The 21,258-nt window shown below is 40.0% G+C and overlaps 1 protein-coding gene across 1 annotated transcript in view; it reads right to left on the bottom strand.

The window, feature by feature from the left end:
* The window catches only part of ADCY1 (adenylate cyclase 1), a 155,400-nt gene extending 135,137 nt beyond the window's left edge, over positions 1 to 20,263 (bottom strand). Inside the window, exon 1 of the mRNA XM_014877323.2 lies at positions 19,578 to 20,263. Within this exon, the coding sequence (XP_014732809.1) occupies positions 19,578 to 20,246 (669 nt within the window). The 5' untranslated portion in view covers positions 20,247 to 20,263. The remainder of the gene's footprint in view (positions 1 to 19,577) is intronic.
* Between the last annotated feature and the right edge of the window lie 995 nt (positions 20,264 to 21,258).

Here is a 21,258-nt window from a genome sequence, read left to right on the forward strand (position 1 = left end):
GAGGCCAAGATATCCAGGAAGGGTCAAGGACCATCTTTCTGGTTTTCAGCAACACACCATCCAGTTCAACAAAATTCTGATGCACATCTTTGCTGGGAATTCTTAAAATTTCTTTTATTAAAGTTAGTTTTCTGGGCAACAGTGCTGAAGAGGTATTGAAAAAAAGGAGAGTAGAAGGTTTTTGTGGGGGTTGCTTTTTCTGTCTGACCTTCTCTTCCTCTTTTATTTGTCTTCCTGGCATTTATTTGCATAGAGGCTACTAAATGAGGGGTGGTGCTATATACAGTTGAGTGGGACACAACCATACAGGCTCTAATGCTGCTTCCAAGTGGCACCAAATAAAATTTTAGAATAAATTTTTCTATTTTTCTAAAGGGAAAACATCTTCATACCAACTTAACTCATCCAGACCTTCAGTTCCCACCATAATATCTGACATTTTAGCACAAAAACTTAGCATGTACTTCTCATAAGCTCTGTCTTCAGTCCATTGCTAATGCTCTGGAAATCCCTGGCCCTGATGCTTGTGCTCATCAGTGTGATTAAGAACAAAAACATAAGCTGTACAGTTGCAATCACATGATATCCCAGTTACAACCCCTTCTGGTAGCAGAGATAATACTTATCTGTGTGATTCTGTTTTATAAAATTTTTCTATCCTCTATATATGACCTTATCACAGAAAAATATATTATTCTTGCTACTTAGCATATATCCAGAAAAAAAAAAAAGTATTTTAAAATATTTTTCAGTGTACTAATTCAATGTATTGTGGGGATATTTGATAAATGGTTATAATCATAATAACTATGATGGTAAGTGTACTCTGGATCAGAGAATAAAGATAAATACTTCAGTTTGGAATGCATAAATATACCTTTCTCTCCTGTTTCAATAGAGTCCCATAATTAATGAAGCACCTATCACTATATTTTTACCACCACTTCCTGAGCAAACAGTTGCACAATTATGCTGGCACCATTTAAGTATACATGTCGAATTGTTTGGTACCAGTGTTTCCCGTCTTGACCTTTGAAACACAAGATATTACTATAGTCTAATAATTAACAAAGGCCAATCACAAAGTCAGCAGTGCACAGCTGGTGCTCGTGTTCACATAAAGGGGATCACCAGCCTGTGGTGCTCATGGGGACACCTGTGGGGACTGCAGTGTGGCCCATGTGACAATGCAGCAGGAACTCAGTCCCATGAAGCTGCCACAAGCCTCCTATGCAAAACAAGACCTCAGGCTCATAAAGCTCTTTCTGAACCTTTCTATCCAATTTCAAAAAATGATGCTTAAAGTTAAAGGCTTAATTCTACCAATGGCATGGGGAGTTGCATGATGAGGCATCTTTTGGATGTTTTGGCCTACTGGAATGCAAAAGGTAAGGCATCTTCAGAGTGCAGTCCTGAAAGGCACTCCTGGCACAGCTGGACCATTATTGTAACACAGCTTCTGCAAGTGATCCAAGGGTATCCACCTCAGGTGCAAGTAGGAAGCCCAATTTTTTTGGCATGGAGCAGGGAGAGTCGGACCTCCTTCTGCAGTGGAAAGGCAATCAATTCCATTTGTAAGAGTTTAACCTCCCTTGCTTTGCTGTGCCCATCATGTGCCCTCTGTAACAGGGCACTGGCCCATTTCTATCTTCATCCATTTGCACTTCACAGCTTTTATGTGTCCCTCCTGATGTGGAGGCTGAGAAACAGAGAGTGATTCCTGAGTTGTCATTCATCAAACTAAGCTTTTCCAATAAAAAAAGTAATTTCCTGTCTATTCCTGGTGTTTGCTTGCATGTGAACCAGTTTCCATCATTATCCAAGGTTTTCTAATTGTCTGCTAGTAAAGACCTGATTATGGAGAAGCCGTATGAACCAGCTGACCATGTGCTGACTTGGGTGCAAAACCACACCTACCATTGGGTGCCTAATTGTATCAAGATTATGTAGGGACCTTACCTTGTGCCTTGCTGTCTAAGTCTCACTGAATATATGGATAATGCAGTATCCAACATATGACATAGTCACTGTCATGTCTTAAATTATTTCTAAAGGGATATTTAGGCTTCATAAGTGTGAGTAGAAGATACTTTTACAAATTTATGTTTAAATGATTTTATATTTACTGACTAGTTTGGTGATAAAACCCGAGCAGGGGTCTGCCTCCCTGTGAGAAAAGAACCAAAGAATTTGTTTCAAGCCTCAGAAATTAAAATGCTTTAATCTAGTGAAACACTGTAAGCAGCCAGAAGAGCAATTATTGAAATCTGTACTTTACTTTTCCTTAGGCTTTTCTAGTCAAAATCCATGACACAGAAAACATTCTCACAGAAGGTCACAGAGTCTAGCCCTGTACAATTTTCTACAGATTTTCCAGTGTGGTAGTCTTATTTTAATCATCATCTGAGCAGTGTGCATGAACACAGTGAAATCAACATTTGTACTGAGGGAAGAAAATAAACGAAGAAAATAGCTACCAGTTTTTTTCTTTCTCCTATCACCAGGTGAGGGTAAGGAGGAAAGGAGATAAATCTGGAAAGGGGGAATGAATCAAAGTAAGAAAAAGTGAGGAGGAAGAAAGATTTTTTTTTAAACAAACAAACAAACAAAAAATCCCTAAAGAATGCAAGTCATTGATGGACAGACAGAGAATAATGGAATCTCTCAACCTGTGTGAACTAACTTCATTCAAGGCAGCCATCTTAACAAATAAGCAGAAGTTCTCATTCCACTTAAAATTAACAAAAATATGAAGTAACTCTTTAAAATGTGCTAATGAGTATACATGATTGAAACAACCTTCTAATCTAGGTCATTGTTCTGTATAGTACTTGGATATGCATGAATGCATTTGGTGCAGAAATCAGGGAGAGTTATGCAAATATAGCTGAGGACAAGATCTGCTTCATTTCCAAAAATTACTGTGCCTAAAAGACCTCTTTAATTGCACAAGAAAAAAAATAATAAAGTTACCACAGTTTTTACTATGTTATTTAATCTTACCAAGACCAATCACACTGTAAGTACTGGAAATACATTACCCAAAGCACAATTAGAAAGTCACTCAAATGGTGTCTTTTATCTCTTTTTTGGTCTTGATTTTTAATCTATCATCTTTTAGTCTATCATTAAAGTCCAGTTGAGTCAATTAATACACTGTTCCTACACTACATTGATTGCACCATATAAGAAAGGTAGAATTTAGACACTGTCTGTTGATACTGTATTAATATTTAATTAGGCCATCCAAAAGCCAAGCTTGTAATGCTGTTATCACATGGAGTAGTATGTCACAAAAAGGCAGAACAACAACAAAGAATCCGGGGCCCAAAGGTTGAAAATGCTGCTGGTTTTTGCAAACAATTAAATTGTTCAAAGAGGATGTTAGTCAAGTGGCATACGAGTGCACGTGCAGATTGTGAAAAAAGGTCATTAACACAATCACCTTTTTCATACAGAAAGCATACATGTTGAATTCAATAGCAAAGAATACACCTTTGCATAGACAAAGCCCAAATGCTGTTAATCAAAGAAATCCCCCTTTCCACAGCTGAATGGCAATAAAAGCCTGATGTGAGATTCAGCAGTGATCTCCCAGCAGCCAGGAGTGGCAAAGCACATTGCACTGCGAGGGACCTGCGTGTCAGTCCCTGCCTGGGTGATAAAGGAAGGATACTGCTGCAGCCCACTAGGAACTCTGCCAGGTCTCTTATGTCACACCAGTCATATTTACAGCCTAGTGCAGCTGTACAATATAGTTCCACGCCTTACTTTCAAATAATCCAGATCTAAATGAAGATGATAGTGGTATGTTTTCACATGGGGAATATGATTTTGAAATTAACATGCTTAAGTGTAAAATAATCTTCCAGCAGACAGACAAATGCTTCTGCTTGAGAGAACAGTGTTTATGAAACAGCAGGCCCTTTAGTTGCCCTGGAAACTATATTTGTAAAGGGCTGTAATTTATATTGTCCTGGAGGCTTTTAACATTTGCATTAAAGCTTCAGAGGACAAGAACTGTCAGAGAGTATTTATTCACAAAAAAACCCCAAACTTCACTTTAAGAATGTTGAGTGGTGAATTTTTTTCCCCTGGCATATGATAAATGATCTTTCAAGAAGCAAACCAAAAAAACTCAAAAAGTTTGATATGTTTGCAGAAAGTCACAAGCAACACACTTAGGATATTGCACTGCTGGACAAGGTTACAGAGAAAACTTCAAACCAAATAGAAGGCAAAAAGAATTCATAAAAATAATAACAACAGTTTAAATATTTTCAGCATTTTTCAGCATTTTCTGTTTACTGCTGTTCAGCAGTGTCCCTCAGGTTGCATCCAGAAACCTCCATCAGATTGGGACATACTCTGTAATCATCGATTTAAGAGGATCTCCTTAGAAAAAAAGATAAGATGCAGAGAGCTAAAATGAAATATTTTATTTCAAATACTTAGTGACAAAATTGTCTTTGTTTTAGGCCCAGAAGAGCCTTTTACTTTCCAAGAACTATGAAACCCCCCCCCAGCCTCTCAGCTATTAATCAGAGCTTCACAAACTTACCTTGTACAAAGCACGTTGCAGAAAGTCCCAGCACATTTCCTATTGTTTTCTGACCCTCAAAACAGTTTATAAGGAAGTCTTGATGCTCATACTTAAGCAAACCCACACTGAAGTTACTGGGTGAAATGCTTATTGCAGAATGAAGAAGAACATTCAGAGAGATACTATTTGATTTTTCTCATTTCTGCTTCAATTTCTATTCTTGAAAAGCATAAGGAACGGAAGCTGCCCCAAGATGAATCCTCTTTTGAGGGTCATGCACGAGCAGGAGTTGATGACAAGATGCAGAAATTTATATTTATGACTTGCATACTAAAAAATCCTAAAATATATCAAAAAGAGAGACCTTCCCCTGGTCATAGATATGCTTAAAGACAAGTTGAGGGAAAAGTTTTATGAAGTTTGTGCAAGAACACTAACAAGGAAAAGAGACAGACAGAATGAGAAATTGAGAGTCCTCTGACTCATTTCCTTTGGGAGTGAAAAACTGAATGAGGAAAGAGAGAAAATAAAAAACAGGCAGTATATTTCTTTCAATAAGTTTCAGATTAAATATGCTTTGTGTAGGCGATTTTGCACTATAGTCCATTTGCAATATTCAAATGTATTATTCAAATAGCAAAAAGCAAGCACAGTGAAATTTTCACAAATGAAATCTGACAAAGGAAGAGGAAAACGGTATTTTTTTCACAGTACTTTATAAAACAAAGTCATTTATATTCCTCTCATCATAAACCTTTTATCTATTCTTGGATAATTTTGATTTTTGTGCTAAAATATGCTTCCACCATGTGCTGCCAAGCTTACTGACACAGGTAAAAGTCTATAATGTACATGGCAAAGTTCTTCTAACTCACAAGGTTTGTGAAGCTGCTCCTGGGAATTATAATCTGTCAGCAATGGGATACAGAACAGTTTGCTTCTTCTTTTTGTTTGACTAACCAGTGACTTCCTCAAGCTTCCTCTCAAGTACCCATCTTATATCTACTTCTTTTAGTTGTGGAACAAAATGAAGCCCAAATCCTCTGCAGACAAACCAGTGTACTGCCACCAAAAAGCCTGCTGATAATTCTTTAGAAATGGCAAACAGAAAATAAAATAAAATAATGAGCATTTAAGGGCCATTTTAATTTTTCAGATTTTCCATTGCTTAGTGTAAGTTTCTTACCATTTTCATAATTAAACTACAATAAACTCTGGCATAATGCCATTCATCTTCATCACACTATATCTCATACAGTATTATAATAGATAGCCATTAAGATGTACAAATTGTGGATGTTTTGTTCTAAAACCAAGGCGGAGATGCATTCAAAAACATATTTGTAGTTTTCAAGAGAGAAAAAAACGAAATTAAAATAATTTGATTGGTTTGGAAAATATATAGATGATTAGCTATTCTCACTTGTGTAAAATCATGTCATTGCTTTGGGTAAATAAATTCAACCTTTCATTTACATCTTATGCAGTTAATAACAAAGTCACTGAAGCAAATATATTGAAAAAAAAATATTAAGTGGCTCATAAACATGCTCCATTTAACTGTAACATGAAACTCCTCACTCTTTTATGAACATCCTGCCCCGAGTCATGCAAACCAGAGGAAAAGCTTCATCTCAAAGTAATAGAACAGAAAACATGACAGTATAGCTTAGCCCAGAGGAAACGGAAATATTTTAAACTATTCCTTGGGGCATTATGATGCTTAAGATGAAGTCGTTACTTATTAAATTCTTGTCCCAGTCAGCTGCAGCTGAAGTCAGGACACTTCCAATCTAATCTGATTGACCTCTGAATTTTGGAAAATCATGTCACTTCTCTTCCTCTTAGACTTCTTCCTGTTCTTTGCTGTCTAGCAGAGCAATATGAATTGCCTGCTACTTGTGCACTTGGACAGAAAGCAGTGAGTTGAGAAACTCATCAGAGTTGACACCTGTAGTTATTACCATAACATCAATTATTAAATAATAATAAGACATAGTGAATTTCAGCCCAGAATTTGATATGTAAGCATTTGTGAGCAATCCCTTGGTTACTTTGTGTTAGTGTTTTCTCAGCCCTAATGAGAAAACAGGCATTGAGAAAGAGGCACCTTAAGCAAGTTTTTTCCTGAAACACAAGTGGAAAGTAAGACTAGTTTCAGGATACAGTACTAGTGTATTTTATAGCACTGCATCACTAATTTTCAGCAAACACACTTTTGTGCTTTCAGTGAGCTTGCTTCAAGACATCTTTATTTCAATATTCAACAACATTTCTATGCAAGACCCTCTTCCTGAAACACACTGCAAGACAAATTTAAATAGATTGTAAATCTTCAGCTCTTGATGTGACTGGATGAAATAGCGCTGAAAAGCATAGATTATTACAGGGTTTCATCTTGCTATCAAAATAAGGCCTTCTCTGAGGGTCTGCTTTGTAACTCAGGTATTTAGAAATAAATTAGCCAAAGTAATAGTGTAAGATAGAATCTGCCTATTTTTTATGGGGAGAAGATCGTTTCTATCCATTCTGAAAGAAACAGCATATTCACATAACATTTCCAAGCTAACATGCAAAGCTCATTGATTTCTCATATCAGAATTCCATATACTATCTTCCATACTCAATACCAGGCACATTACCTGCTCCAGAACTAACGTGTTCCATGAATCATTCACTGAGGCCAACATACTGGTTATAACTGATCCACTTCTTTATGGACACTGATGCAATTTTTGAAGTTTTGAGGCATTTAAAGATGGCACCTAGTAGGAATCCAAATTATTTAAACAACTTTATTTGCTTCTAACCATTTTTAATTGTAACTTCTTTTTTTTCAGTACAATTTAGCAAATTAGTTCCTCTATATACATGTTTTTTAGAGGGGATCCTTCAATTATTTTCAAGTGTTTTTGAAACATAAGAAAATAGGATATTTGGTCCCTAAGAGTAATTTATATTTTCAAATTGCTTAACAAGGTTTGGAACCTAAGTTGAAAACTGTTCCAGGATCCATCAAAGAAATCCATTGTTTTAACACCAATACAAAATCAACCAACATTTAACTATAACACTAGTTTTAAGTATTTCACAAAAATCCATATCTAAATTAAGGAACATAGGATTAGGTATAAAGTTAAAAGCTAGGCTGCATTTACAAAAGATGTAATCAGGCTAACACTATTCCTGCTGAAGTTCATGCAGCAGTAAATACAACGTGAATGCTGTTACATGAGGACCTAAACTGACAGAACAGTTAAAAAAAAACATTTCTGGACCTTTTTTTTTCACTGGTTGCTCATTCCTATTCCCAATCTCTTCATGTCAGCACAGAAACCCATGCAGGTGTGATGACAACTTTGGCAAACATCCATCTGGAGGCCCATCCTAGCTGGCTTGCTCTAATTCACATTAGCAGCTTCCCACTCCACTCAGTGCAGGGATTCAAACATTATTGCATGGTGGAAACTGGTGAATAAGGGGGTGTACTCACACTCATGAGACTACTGTTTTGTGTTAATGATGATTAAAAATATCGATTCAGAGTAAAATTAAGCTGCTAAAAGCTGGTTTCTGGAAACCCATAAAGAAACAGCTGGCCTTTTAACTACTGTTTAACCCAAATCATTCACCTATGAGACTGCCTTCCTGCTATATATCTGTTATTCCTGGAATCTGGACAAAGTCTAGACACTGCCTTTCAGTGTTAGAGATTTCTGATTCCTATTCAGAGGACATCACCTGAGCATCACATGTCATCACACCTACTAATGGTTTCCAAGTTTACTATTCGGGACATAAACAGCAGATATGATGGCATCACCAGTTACCACCAGGCTTCATGACCTCTCCTTTTACCTGATCTGTCTGTTAGCACTTTAGTGCTACTTTATGATCCACACAGAGGTGAGATTACAACATAGAAGGCTATATTGACAAAATACACCTGGCTGTGTTACAGTTTCTAAACTCGCACTCAGACTAAGCTTGACTGACACATTCCCAAAAGGATGCCTTAGTGGGACAGTACAGAGTGGTACCCACCCTTAGGAAAGGCACAGGCACAACTGACCTAGAATGGGAGAGTCTCCACGGTGCAGAAAGTGAGTGCACCGAGGTCTGTCACCATGTGTATCCTCTTCTGAATGTAAAGAATTGTGCTGCAGTTTTCTTGAGTCAGAGGAGAAAATGTATTACCTGGAGTTCCTGTTCTGTTTGCACACACCATAAAACTGGCACACTTTGTACATGAAGCACCCAACACTGGAAGAGTGTGCTTCAGATACCAAAAGCATCAGCAACAGACTGGTGCAAAATGCAGTTTGTTTCTTGTCTTTGGCATTATGTTTGACCGACAATGACATTTCAATGTGTCCAAGGACTAAATTAATCCTCAAAATGGATAGTGGAACCAAGACTCTGCTGTTTACTAATTGTTAAATGGACACCTATTAGCCATTTATATGTCAGTAATTTTGTCTTGATAAGAATTTCCTCCGTTCTTTGTGTACCACACTAGAAATTCACTCATTTAGTGAGGGCAGGGGAAATGAAACATTCTATCTGCTGGACAGAGACTGAGAAAGCTAACTAGATCCTATTTTTCCTATGGTACTCCTTTGTCACATGCAACTCCCCAAAGTTTAACCCTGAAACTGCTCAGACTGATAATACCAATCAGTATCTGCAACTGCTAATATTGCAATAGCTTTGTGATACAGCGATATAGAATTATGTCCGGGCCATCAGTAGACCTCTAACATCTTCACCAATCCTAAGAACATTTTCAACTGGAGATAGTTTAATCGATTCTGAAAACAACTGAGAGGTTTTCAGATGCTAGAGAGAAAAATATTTCTCTTGAGGATTAGTTATCTGACCCCTAATGGCTTTCCCTTCTTCACCTACTCCCATACAGCCTGCTTCATGCCAGCTTTTGAACTGCTATACCTGCTTGTTTCCACATAGTTTAAGCATTCCTTGAGAAAAAAAAAAAAAACACCCCATCGAAATACTCTGCATTTATTGCCATGTTACACAGAATTAGCTCATACTGTATCCAGTGTCTTCTTACATGTTGCACTGCTGGCATTTGCTGGCAAGTCAAAGCCCTTGGGCCTTCCTTGGGACTGATTTAGGGTCAATGTGGCTTTTGCTACTGTCAGAATAATGGTATTTACCCAGCATGTTAAGAGTCAAATATGGCAGCACACTCTGTAATGCCCTGGAAGTAGGGTTGCCTCACTCTCTGCTATTATACATGCAAAGTGTAGGTGCAGAGGCCCTCTGAACTTCCACTACAATTCCACATAAGACATATATATTACCTCATAAGCAACCTCAGCAAAAATAACATTCATGTCTGCCCACAGACCAAGGAAACAACTTTAAGTTTTCCAGGTTTGCTGAGTTACCAACAGTGATGGTTTATAAATAACACACATTCTCATATCAGAAACTGGACTAGTGGCATCAGTCTTACACATTTTGGTAGATCCTCAAAATATCTTTAGATACTAAAGGAACTTGAGCTTTACAAACCTAAATCTGAAATGTGGTTCTAAAGAAGAAAATACTTTTCCCTCATACACCTCCACTCTTGAACCCCTTAGCTGCAATAAGGAAGAAAAAAAATCTCATTTCCAAGGTTTGTACCACTGAATAGAGCCATCTCCATTTAGGATTGTGCACAGTAAGATTACTGTAACTCAGCACTGTATCAGCTTTAGAAATGCATTTTTTAAAATTACAACTTCAGAAAAAGGTTTTCAGCTGTACAAAGTAGCTGTAAATCTTTCATTTTTCAGTTTCTTTTCCATTTTTATAAGTGGAATGGAAGCAACTATCACACACAAGGGAAAAGGAGCTGAGATAGCTGATATATCCCTGTGAAAAGAATTTCTTTGAGAATGTTAGATAATGGTTTATTTATATGTCAAATCCTTATGTTTAAAGAGGACCAGAAACTCTTAGTAAACTTCAAAGACATCTTCAGGGGCATGAAAGACATTTTGTAGGAAATACAATTTCTCCCTACTTTAGGTATTACATCTTTATCCCATGAGAATGAAATATCTTTATGATCAGTGGCTAAGCTCAGTTTTCCAATATATAATTGTGACGAAGAAATGGGACTTTTTGCAAATGATGGCAAAGAGATTTGGAAAAAAGGTGCATGGCTGCAGACTCGCTAATGGACAAGAGAGACAAGATCTTGGGGCTGACTATTGTGTACCCTTAGGGGAATTAGGAAAGGCCATCTTCCTTTCTGCAGTAATCTCCATTCCAGAAGAATGTTCTCTCTTTTGTATCCGGTTGATGCTCCTTTTTTGGGGATCAGCAAATACCTGACAGGATCTGGTTGCACAAAAGCATCAGAAGGGAAAGAAAAAAAAGCAAGCAAGCAAGCAAAAAAAAAATTAAATTACTATATCCTCTGATGATACATTAGCACTGCTGCAAAAATATCATTTAAGGATAAGTTAAGCTTTACAAGTGGACAGTGCTCATTTCAGTACCTCTGTTCATTCTAACTGTAAAATACAAACTGTTAATTTTTTCAGAGTATTCTTCTGAGACTCAAGAGTAAGAAAAGTGTATTTTTCATTGCCAATAGGCATGCTAAGAAAATCCGGCAAATGAAGCCTACTTTTTCCTCTTAAACATCACTATCCTTTTCAGTGATGGACACTCCAGAAGCTATTATAAGAAGAGTATTCACCCTCAGGTAGAAAATCACACTACTCTCCTACCAAAGCCATTTCAGCCATTGTGTTAACATTAATCAGTGAATTGTGAAGTGCAGTTTAGAATAGGAAACCCCTCTTCAGGCTGTGGTCTCTTCAAAGGCAAAAACCAGACTAATCTTTTTAATAGTGCAAGCAAGAAGAAATGGACTATTGATAAAGCAGTTTATTTTGACTAACAGATGAGGCAAATTAACTCAGCTGCAATCTCCTCAATCTACTGTTGCCTAAAATAGAGAGCGCTGCATGGAGAAGGCCAAATAAGCTGCTGTAATCTTTCCATCTGGGGGAACTCAAGCAGCTATCATTCACCACTGTCATTTACATAACTGGTGGAGGAAAGAGGAAACTCACATACTGAACACAGAGATAGTGCTCAGTTTGTTTCTCTGTTTTGAAAAGCATCATTATTCCTTATATTTCAAAGTATATAAGAATGACAGAGCATTCATCGTAGCTAATCCAACTATGAACTAAAAACTAGGGTTCTTCCACTCCCACAGCCCCTGCAGTGACAGCTGATTTACACCAAAGCAGCATGGATTGGCAGAGAGATCAGCACAACAGCTTGCAGGGTGCAGTACCAGGAATCACACAGGACATCCATGAGGGGTAATCCTTACTTTCCAGAGAAAGAAAGAAAGAAAGAAAGAAAGAAAGAAAGAAAGAAAGAAAGAAAGAAAGAAAGAAAGAAAGAAAGAAAGAAAGAAAGAAAGAAAGAAAGAAAGAAAGAAAGAAAGAAAGAAAGAAAGAAAGAAAGAAAGAAAGAAAGAAAGAAAGAAAGAAAGAAAGAAAGAAAGAAAGAAAGAAAGAAAGAAAGAAAGAAAGAAAGAAAGAAAGAAAGAAAGAAAGAAAGAAAGAAAGAAAGAAAGAAAGAAAGAAAGAAAGAAAGAAAGAAAGAAAGAAAGAAAGAAAGAAAGAAAGAAAGAAAGAAAGAAAGAAAGAAAGAAAGAAAGAAAGAAAGAAAGAAAGAAAGAAAGAAAGAAAGAAAGAAAGAGACTCCTTAGAAGGCTTAGACATATTTTCAACTTCTTGTCGACAAATTTCATAAGCCCTGCTCAAGGACAATATTCTTTTTCAGCTTGATGATACTCAAATTAAGGACATATTTTATGTCTCTTTTTAAAACTGTGTTTATTAGTGTTATTTCATTTTCTAATTTTGCGTGGGTGGATAATTGTTTTCATCTTCTAAGAGGTAATAATAAGCAGATTTATGGCAATTGACAAACATTTCTACATTGTATGAAAAAAGCCCACAACTGCCAAATTAAGCACTCCTTAATTTTATGTGCTAACCACTGTAAAAAGTTAATCATGTTTACTTCTATGAAGTTGTACAGAAAGATGCACAAACATTTGTTACCGAACCCAATAATTAATAATCCTGCTCCAGAACAAATATCTAAAAAGTGATGTTAAAGTGAAATATTGCTCCATAACATTTTTCATACTAGCCAAACATTTCTTGCAACACACATCTCTGGATGACAAAGGTTTTCTGTAGTTCCTGAACCACAGCTAAAGAGGTAACTGTCTTTCTTGTGGGTTTTTTTTTTGCACTTTATTGCTTGCCTTAGACCCACACACTAGAGCTACATTTCTGGGATTTTTTCATTATTTCAAATACTGATGGAGAAAACAGCTTTTCTGTACGTATGAAGTGTTTGGTGATTTTATTTCAGGAATCAGCTCATGTGGTAAATTCATGCAGAATATAAACAGCTGGACAACAAATTAGTAACTATGTTGTTTCCTCAAATTCCTCTAGGTATGTATCTTAAAAATTTGGAGCAAAGCAAGTTTCTTCCATTAAAGTTTCCCAGAGGAAGAAAGCAAGAAAGAAAATCACATAATTTGGAAATTTTGAGGGAAAAAAAAAAAAAAAGGATTACATTTTACTCATTGATAGTCCCTCATATCCATCCATCATAGTCAACCAAAGACAAAGCTCAGCTCCAAAACTTGAATCAGCCTCTTCTGCTTGCAGTCTTTCCTTACTTTCCCAACAGCAAGGGTCTTATAGGAGTTAATACTGCCTGAATTCTTCCTGTCATAAACCACAAAAATTTCAAGTCCTAGATGAAATTTTCTTATAATGTTATGAATTAAGCAGAACATGAAGTCTGTGTGAAACTATGCCTTTCTTGCACTCATATTATACTTTCTAACAATTATTCCCTCTTGGCACCACCAAGAGCTTACAAGGAGCAAGAAACAATTCTTTTCTGGCTCATCTCTGGTTTTCCATATGTGCCACCTGCATTTAGTTATGTTTGTACCACTCCGTGGTAACACAGAAAAGAGATGTAAAGACAGTAGAAAGTTAAAGACAATAACTAGCCATGATAGAAAGAAAACATTATTTTATGCTAGCTAATGTTTTCTGGAATGTCAAGAGAAGGAATGCACTGCATCTAAACAGAATAATATGTTAGTTATGCACTAACTTTGCAAGGTCTCCAAACTGAGTCATGTCAGGCTTGTTCTGGACTAAAAGTTTAGCTTCTCAGGATGAATATATATATATATACACACATATATTTTATTTTTTTTTTCGCTCATGTGCACATTGTTTTACTTGGTTTAAACATTTTCCCTAGTTGACCAGATCTCCCTAGTTCATTTATGTTACTTTTGCAATCTTTGTATATTAGCACAACAGTTTTATGACTAAAACACAGTGCTGTACTATGCAGAAATGTAGGCCTATGGAAACACAGTACAGGTCTTGAGGAGACACAGGAGGTGGTGTAGAGTAAAAGCATGGGATTACAAAAGGTGCAGCATAGACTTGGTATTGAAGATAACACCCATAGCTATAAAAAGACTCCCCAACAGTCAGTTAAAGAAATGTGAACATGAAGATGGACGGATCTGGTATTAGTTGCAACAAAGAGAACAAAGAGCAAGTATTTACCATACATGCAAGAAAACTATTTTAAAAATTTAGATGAAACATGGAGCTGTAGAACAACAAAGGAAGTGAAATGCATATTATCAGCATTAACATGAACATCCCCTTCCTTCCTGTGAAAGACTCCAGATGCTCCCAATATAGGCAATACCACCAGCAGAATGAAAGCCACCTCTCTTAGAGCTTAAAGAAGCAGGAGGAGAACCTAAAATCAAAGAAAGTGGGTAGAAACTGAGTGTTTAACAGTATTAACTTCTTAAAATTATTTTTTAATATTTTTCTGAATATAAGCCCTCTTTTTTCAGTAATATTGGTATCTTGCCTATTAATAACAACTAAACTTCTCAGATAAACTGTTATTGACTATGTCTCCAAGTCATGTGATTCTTGACAGTTTCTCAAAGGTTTCCTGTTTCTCAACCATGCAGAACCATCAGCATGGTGTTAATTTTTGGAAACCCATGAAGAGTAGCAGTGTCAGCAGTCTGCAGACTCAGGAAGCCAAGAGCATACTAATCTCTGTGTGGAAAAAGATCCTGAAATCTACATTCCACAAAAAATCCTACCCTTCAGCCCCTAGATAAAATGACTGTGGTCAAAACCTGGCAAAGCCTATGCCACAAATTAAGATACCGCTTGACAAGGAAGGAATAAAAATCCCAACCTGCCCCCCCTCCACTTCTAACAATCTTTCAACATGGACTAAATATGAAACTTAGAATTACACAGAGATACTGAGAAACTCTAAAAACAATGTTCCCTATCTTTGGAAAGAGAGGAAAATAGTGAATTCAAGCAGATTATTAGTGGATAGATATGCCTGCAATTCTAGAGATATTCTTGATACCAGTATTTGAAAAGCATCACAAAGAATGAACTAGTACAGTCCCTCACCAGTATTTTATATGCATGAGGTAGAAAACTGGAATTTTGCACTGAATAATAATGACAATGGAGCTGAACTGTCTTTGATTTACCAGCCGTTTTATTAGGCAACTAGACTCTGCCTTCTGTGTGAGAGACAGAGGTGTGGAGATTATCAGTTCTGTCAGTGATGTGTTCATTATTTACCTTTCAAACACCAGGAGAAATAAGATTAACTTTGGCATGACAGTTCCTTGTGATATTCTATAATACTATCACACTAACCTGCAAATAGTCAAGATTATAAAATAAACTTTTAAGTAATAAAATAATTATTTTAAATAAATCATACCAATTTCCCCCACATTATCCTTTACACAGTCTATCTAATCCCAACTTAAAGTTTTGGTACTTGTTGAATCAATAAAAGTGCTATCATACAGATAAATAAATACATGCATAAAATCAGTTTTAAACGCAGGCAAAAAAACCTCCCAGGAACAACAACAACAACAACAACAACAACAACAACAACAACGGTAAAAAACAAAACAAAACAAAACAAAACAAAAAAACCCACAAAACCCCACAAACCCAAACAAACTAACTGAAACCTACATTTGTTTCACCACACTTCTGAAAAATATTGTGCTAGTTTATGATAGCACCATTCTTTTTTCCTCATGCTGGAATTCTGTTTTTTGTGAAAAATTTGCTCTTTCGCAAAGACTTCTGTGATGTGTGAGAGTACTTTGGTGGTATATGATTTGGTTTTTAATTTTCTGGAAATAAGCATACATTTTATAAAAAGGGGACAAAAATATTTAGAGGGCCAAAAAAAGTTATTTAATGGTAAGACATGAAACAGTGCATATGCCACCACTGAGTAATTTCTATGAGCAGCCTTTGCCTTCCTTACCCCATCTGGTCCTCATGTCTCTAACACCCACTCACTGTGTTACAATAAAAATTATATTAAGATCCTTCAGACGGGATTTTTTATTTCTGTAAGGGCTCTGAAGCACCTAACATAAATCTGGAATCTGTAGCGGGAAAAAAAAAAATAAAAAAGAAGAAGAAAAAAAGAGATGAGAGTCCAAGCTTTTAAAACTTCATTTGTAGGTTCAGCCATCTGTGGATACACTGTCACCTTATATGGCAGGAGCATTTTGTTCCATGATTCTGAAGGAAAGGAGAGAGTCCAACTAGCATGATCAATACGATATTGATTATATGCACCATTTACGTCCTTATCACAATGTTAGATAAGACATGCAGTACCAGCTGTGAAGTAAACACGTCTTTGACATGATACTAACTGGAATCAAGGTTGCCCCCAAGTACTGTGCATATTTTTTAGATTGCACTTTTACCTATATATATATATATAAAATCTATTACTACTATTTAGAAAGGAGCAGGACATATTAGTAGATTGGATTCTTTCATGTGATGAGCAAAACACTTATTGAGTGGAAAGATGAAGCTCAAGTTCTGTTATATTACTGACCTGGCGCTCATCACCTCCCTGTACTTGCTTTTCTGCATGGTATGGCATGGCATGATCTCCATAGACAATATTTTGCTGTCAGAAAACAATCACTTGCAAATTAAATGTGCTTTACTCAATAGAAGTCTTGGCCAAAAAGAGCATTGGTTTTACTACGTAGAGAATTTTTACGTCTAAAAGAATGCAAGTGTTAAGCATGCCATGGGACACACTCAGGTTCTGATGCAGTACTATTGAAGTTAATGAGGCTTTTGGCATTCAAAGATTTGCAAACAGGGATTCTTCACACTTCGTGAAATAGAAGATGAGCATCTAAAAGCTCACTTCAGATAAAATCCCTTAACTTAGCTATGCCTATTTTTTAATGGGTTGAACTTGAAATAACATGAACTGTTTGGTCTTGCTGACAAATTTCCAGTGTAACTTCAATGTAAGCTACTAGATCTGCAGTCTCTTAAAGCTCAGGCTAAACAAAAATAAAATTGATTCCCAAGTTGGTTCCCTGCCCAAATCACAGAGTTCTTTAACAGAATACCAGTCTCAGTGATTGGTGCAAGTGTTTCTACATTTTTGGATACTTCAGATATTTGTATAAAAATTTAAATTCATCCACTTGCTTGGGGCTAGGGAGCAAGGGGTTGGGAGAGAGAACAGAGCCTTTCATACTATTCAGCTCTGCATAGAGCAGTCCTGCTTCCCTGACACACCAACTGCATGCTGTGTCTACAAGCACAGGGGCTGTCATGATAATATCCAGTGTCTGGGAAGCAGATCCCAGTCACGAGGAAAGGTCCATTCTAGCCCTTACAAAAAAGGCTCAGCTGCCCTCAGGCCAAGCAAATAAAATTCAGACGAGGTGGCCTTTATTTATCTTTAAACACCCAACCATTACAAAGTTGTTCTTTGGAAAAGGAAAAAAACTTCTTTGTACGGGAAAAGTCCCTTTCATACATGGAGATGGTCTTCAAATCAGAAGACTTATTCCTTGCCAATATGCCACAAATCAGTGTGCATTTCTGTGACACAAGTTCACAGACCAGTTATTTCTCTTGACTGAGCCGGTTTCTGCCTCCTGTTATCAGCAAAGCATACTGTTTTGGGAACTGCATACAAACCATTGAAATTACTCTGGTGGGGGAGATGGTGATGAAGAAGAAGCATAGATATGTTACATCAGACGTTAGTCAACTATTTCTACGCATTCTCAAGCCACTTTCTTGCCTGTTGAATAACTGAGTTAAACTAGTGTGAATGGAGAGAGCTAGCAGATTTCTTCTCTTCAAAATGTTTCACATTCACGACCTTGGTTAGATAATTTAGTGAGCAGACGTTATTGTCAGCTTCTTTATGTTACTCATCTAGAAGAGCAGATGCAGCTTGGCATCAAGGAAAGTCTGCCTGTGTGTCAGGGTAGCCAGGATAGCCTGGACTCCCATAAGGACTAATTGGCACTCCAGTAAAAAAGGAGCTATCTTCAGCCTTATTCAAAAAGAATATTCTAGTGGTTTTAGCATCCTTCCAGATGCTTTTTAGGAAGGCTTCTCTCCGTGCTCCCGCATTTCATCAGCTCTCCCCTCTCCTGGAAACTCTAAATCACATATTTAAAAATAGACCATCAGATTATCTGGGTAAATCATAAAGCTCAGCTTATCTCTCTCTTCCTCTTCAAAATATACAATTTATTTTGTCCACCAGCTCAGCAGCTTGAAGCCATCAATAATCCTGTTTGTCTCAGTAACCCCACTCAGTGATTGTCCTGGTATATTTCTATTCTGTGCATGTATGTCACACTGGGGTGTGTGTGTCTGTGCGAGCATGGAAGAAGGATCCAGGAATTCACAGTTCCAGGCACAAAGGTGTACAGTTCTGCTGCGTTTATGCCCATGTCAACTGTGTACGTCCTAGCATCGCAACACAGCCTTACACGCTCATGGAGAATAATACTAGCATTTTGCAGAAGTAATGTGCTAAGTACTTCAATTTTGTATTAAATTGTTGTTTAACACCAATCTGGATGACAGAAGCCGTGGCTTCTCCTGAGGGCAGGCATAATCAATGCATACAAGGAAGGACACAAAATTTTTTCAATTCCTCTTTCCCAGCGGTTCAGACGCACCACATAATAGAGCCTTCAGTGGCAAACCCCGACTGCCAGCCCACACATTTCCTATACGCGTATCTCCTCATCCTCCTCCCCCTGCCAGTGCGGCCCATCAGGCCACGAGAGCCGGAGAAAGCCCTGCAGGGATATAAATAGCTCCTCGGGGGAGGAGGGGAGAGTGCAGCAGCACGTTTCTAAAGATGCTAGCTGCAGACGGAGGTTTTGCTGGATTAATTCAGAGGGGAGAGAGAATCGCTAGGAAGCTCACTGCCATCGTAGGTAATGTCTGTGGAAAGGGGGCAGCAGCTGCCATGGGGAAGCTGAAGGGGGAATGCCCCGCTTGCTGGGAGAGTTCCCTCTTTGAGTGTCCCACCTATTTCACATCGTTTCCTCAGAGCCCCCACCCGCAGATGGGCTGTGTACAGGTACGAAGGGCCCACGGCTGAGACAGCGAGGACACGAACCAACTCGGTGGAGGTGTTATAACCACACGCAGCTTATTGTCTGTGCCAAGTTTGTACAGAGCCAGGTGGTGTTACTGATGCGCGCTGCATTGCACTGACCGTGCATGCGGTGCTCTGAACTTGCCCCGGGAGTGGGGCACGGTATCGCTGGCTTCCCTGCCCCATCCCCGGTTTTTCTTGGAGAGACAAAGCCGAGAGGTTCCGTCTCCCCAGAGCCGCCCTATCCCCCCCTGCCTCCCGGAAACTTTCGGCAACTACAGACACAGACGCCTGAGGCACAGGTGCGCGCTCGCCCCTTCCCTGCCGGGCGCAGCCCGGGCACTCCTGCCTCGCCCGGGGCCGCTCCGCTCTCCCTCCCCCCGGCGGGCCGGCACCGCGGGCTCTGCGGTGCTGCAGTGCCCGGCCCGGCCCGGCCCGGCCCGGCCTCTCTCACCGTCCTCCAGAGCCGCTGCCGCTTGGCACTGACGGAGGTGGCGGTGACGATGAGGTGGGAGACGGACACCACCAGCCCGAAGACGATGGCCAGCAGCGTCCGGACGGGAAGCAGCGAGTAGGAGACGAAGGTTACCAGCATGAGCTGCCACATGCCCTGCTCGGGGGCGCTGGGCGGCTCCATGCCGTAGGCGCCGAGAGAGAAGGGGCAGCAGAGGAAGGAAAAGGTGAAGCTGAAGAGCAAGGTGAGCTTGACGATCTGCTGCAGCTGGGTGACCTGCAGGTACTTGACATTGGTGACGATGAAAAGGGAGAGGAAGATGATGCAGTGCACCGGGTGCGAACCTTTGGAGATGGTCAGGCTGGGGCCGGAGAGCAGCTCCACCAGGGCTAGGCTGGCAGTGAGCACGATGAGGACGGCCAGCGCCTTGAGGGTGGACGTCTGCTCCAGCTTCAGGTTGTAGCTCTGGAAGAGAGCCTCCAGCTCCTTGCAGTCAAACTCGTCCTCGCAGGCGATGGCATCCAGCAGCAGCAAGGGAGGGGGGTCTCCCAACCCGGCTCCCGCTCCCGACGCCGCGGCAGCCGGCGGGGAGCAGCAGCAGTGGCAGCACTTCTTCCTCTTGGTCTTGACTTTCTGAAACGGTATTTCCTCCATGTCAGTGCCATTCATAAACCCGGGGAAGAAATGCTCCTCCAGGTGTCCCCCGCTGCCGCTTTGCCTCCTCGCTGCTCATAAAAGAGAGGGGGGCTGCGCGCAGGAGCCGCGGCCGCTCGCCCGCCGCTCGCCCGCCGCTCGCCCGCCGGCAGCCGCCGGCGCTCCGCGGGCGCGGGTCCCGGGCACACCCGCCTGCCACCGTCCGCAGCCCGCCGCGCCGGCAGACGCCCCCTCCGCTGCCACCCAGGAGCCGGGGGTGGCTGGGACGGCGGGAGGAGAGTCTCACTCGTGCTAATGTGCCAACCTTCCTGCCTGCAGTCTCGCTTTCCCCTCCACCCTCCTCCTCCTCCTCCTACTCCTCCTCCCCTGGTGCTCCAGGGATGTTAATCTCCTAATGACACCAAAACACCATCCAAAGGTTTGGAATCAAACAGAGGGAGGGGTGGGGGCAAAGGGTGGGTGGAAGCTCAGAAAAGGGGACACGGGGATAATCAACAGGCGGCTTTGCCTTCAGATAACGCTATTTGGAGGAGCGGGAGCTACAGAGGAGAGCAAACGGGCTCCCGTGAGGTGGGCAACGTTAAAAAAACAAATAGCCACTAGGGAGAAAAAAAATTAATCCGAGCCAGGGGTCTGGAGGAAAAGTGCTGCATAGGGGCCGGAAAGAAAGAAGGAGGCAGGGAATGGCAGGGCGATCCCCTTCCCAGGTTCGAGAGCATCTCACCGGAGCTGGGGATTGAGAGGCGCCTGCGCGCCGATCGCTTGGGAAGCCGGACACGTCCCCACCGGGGCTCCGCGACTCGGGAGCGGCGGGGGACCCGCCGTGCCTGCAGAGCGCCCCGCGTTCCCTCTGCCGGGCGCCCGGGGCCTCTGGCATCGGCCGATGGCTGGCAACCCCTCGCTGCCCGCCTGTCCTGGCAGCTATTCACATATATATATATATATATGTATATATATACACATAGATGCATGAATATATACATAGAGATATACACATACATACATGCATACATGCATGCATATATAT

The sequence above is a fragment of the Sturnus vulgaris genome, chromosome 1, assembly GCF_052056855.1.
Source record: "Sturnus vulgaris isolate bStuVul1 chromosome 1, bStuVul1.hap1, whole genome shotgun sequence".
NCBI lineage: Eukaryota > Metazoa > Chordata > Aves > Passeriformes > Sturnidae > Sturnus > Sturnus vulgaris.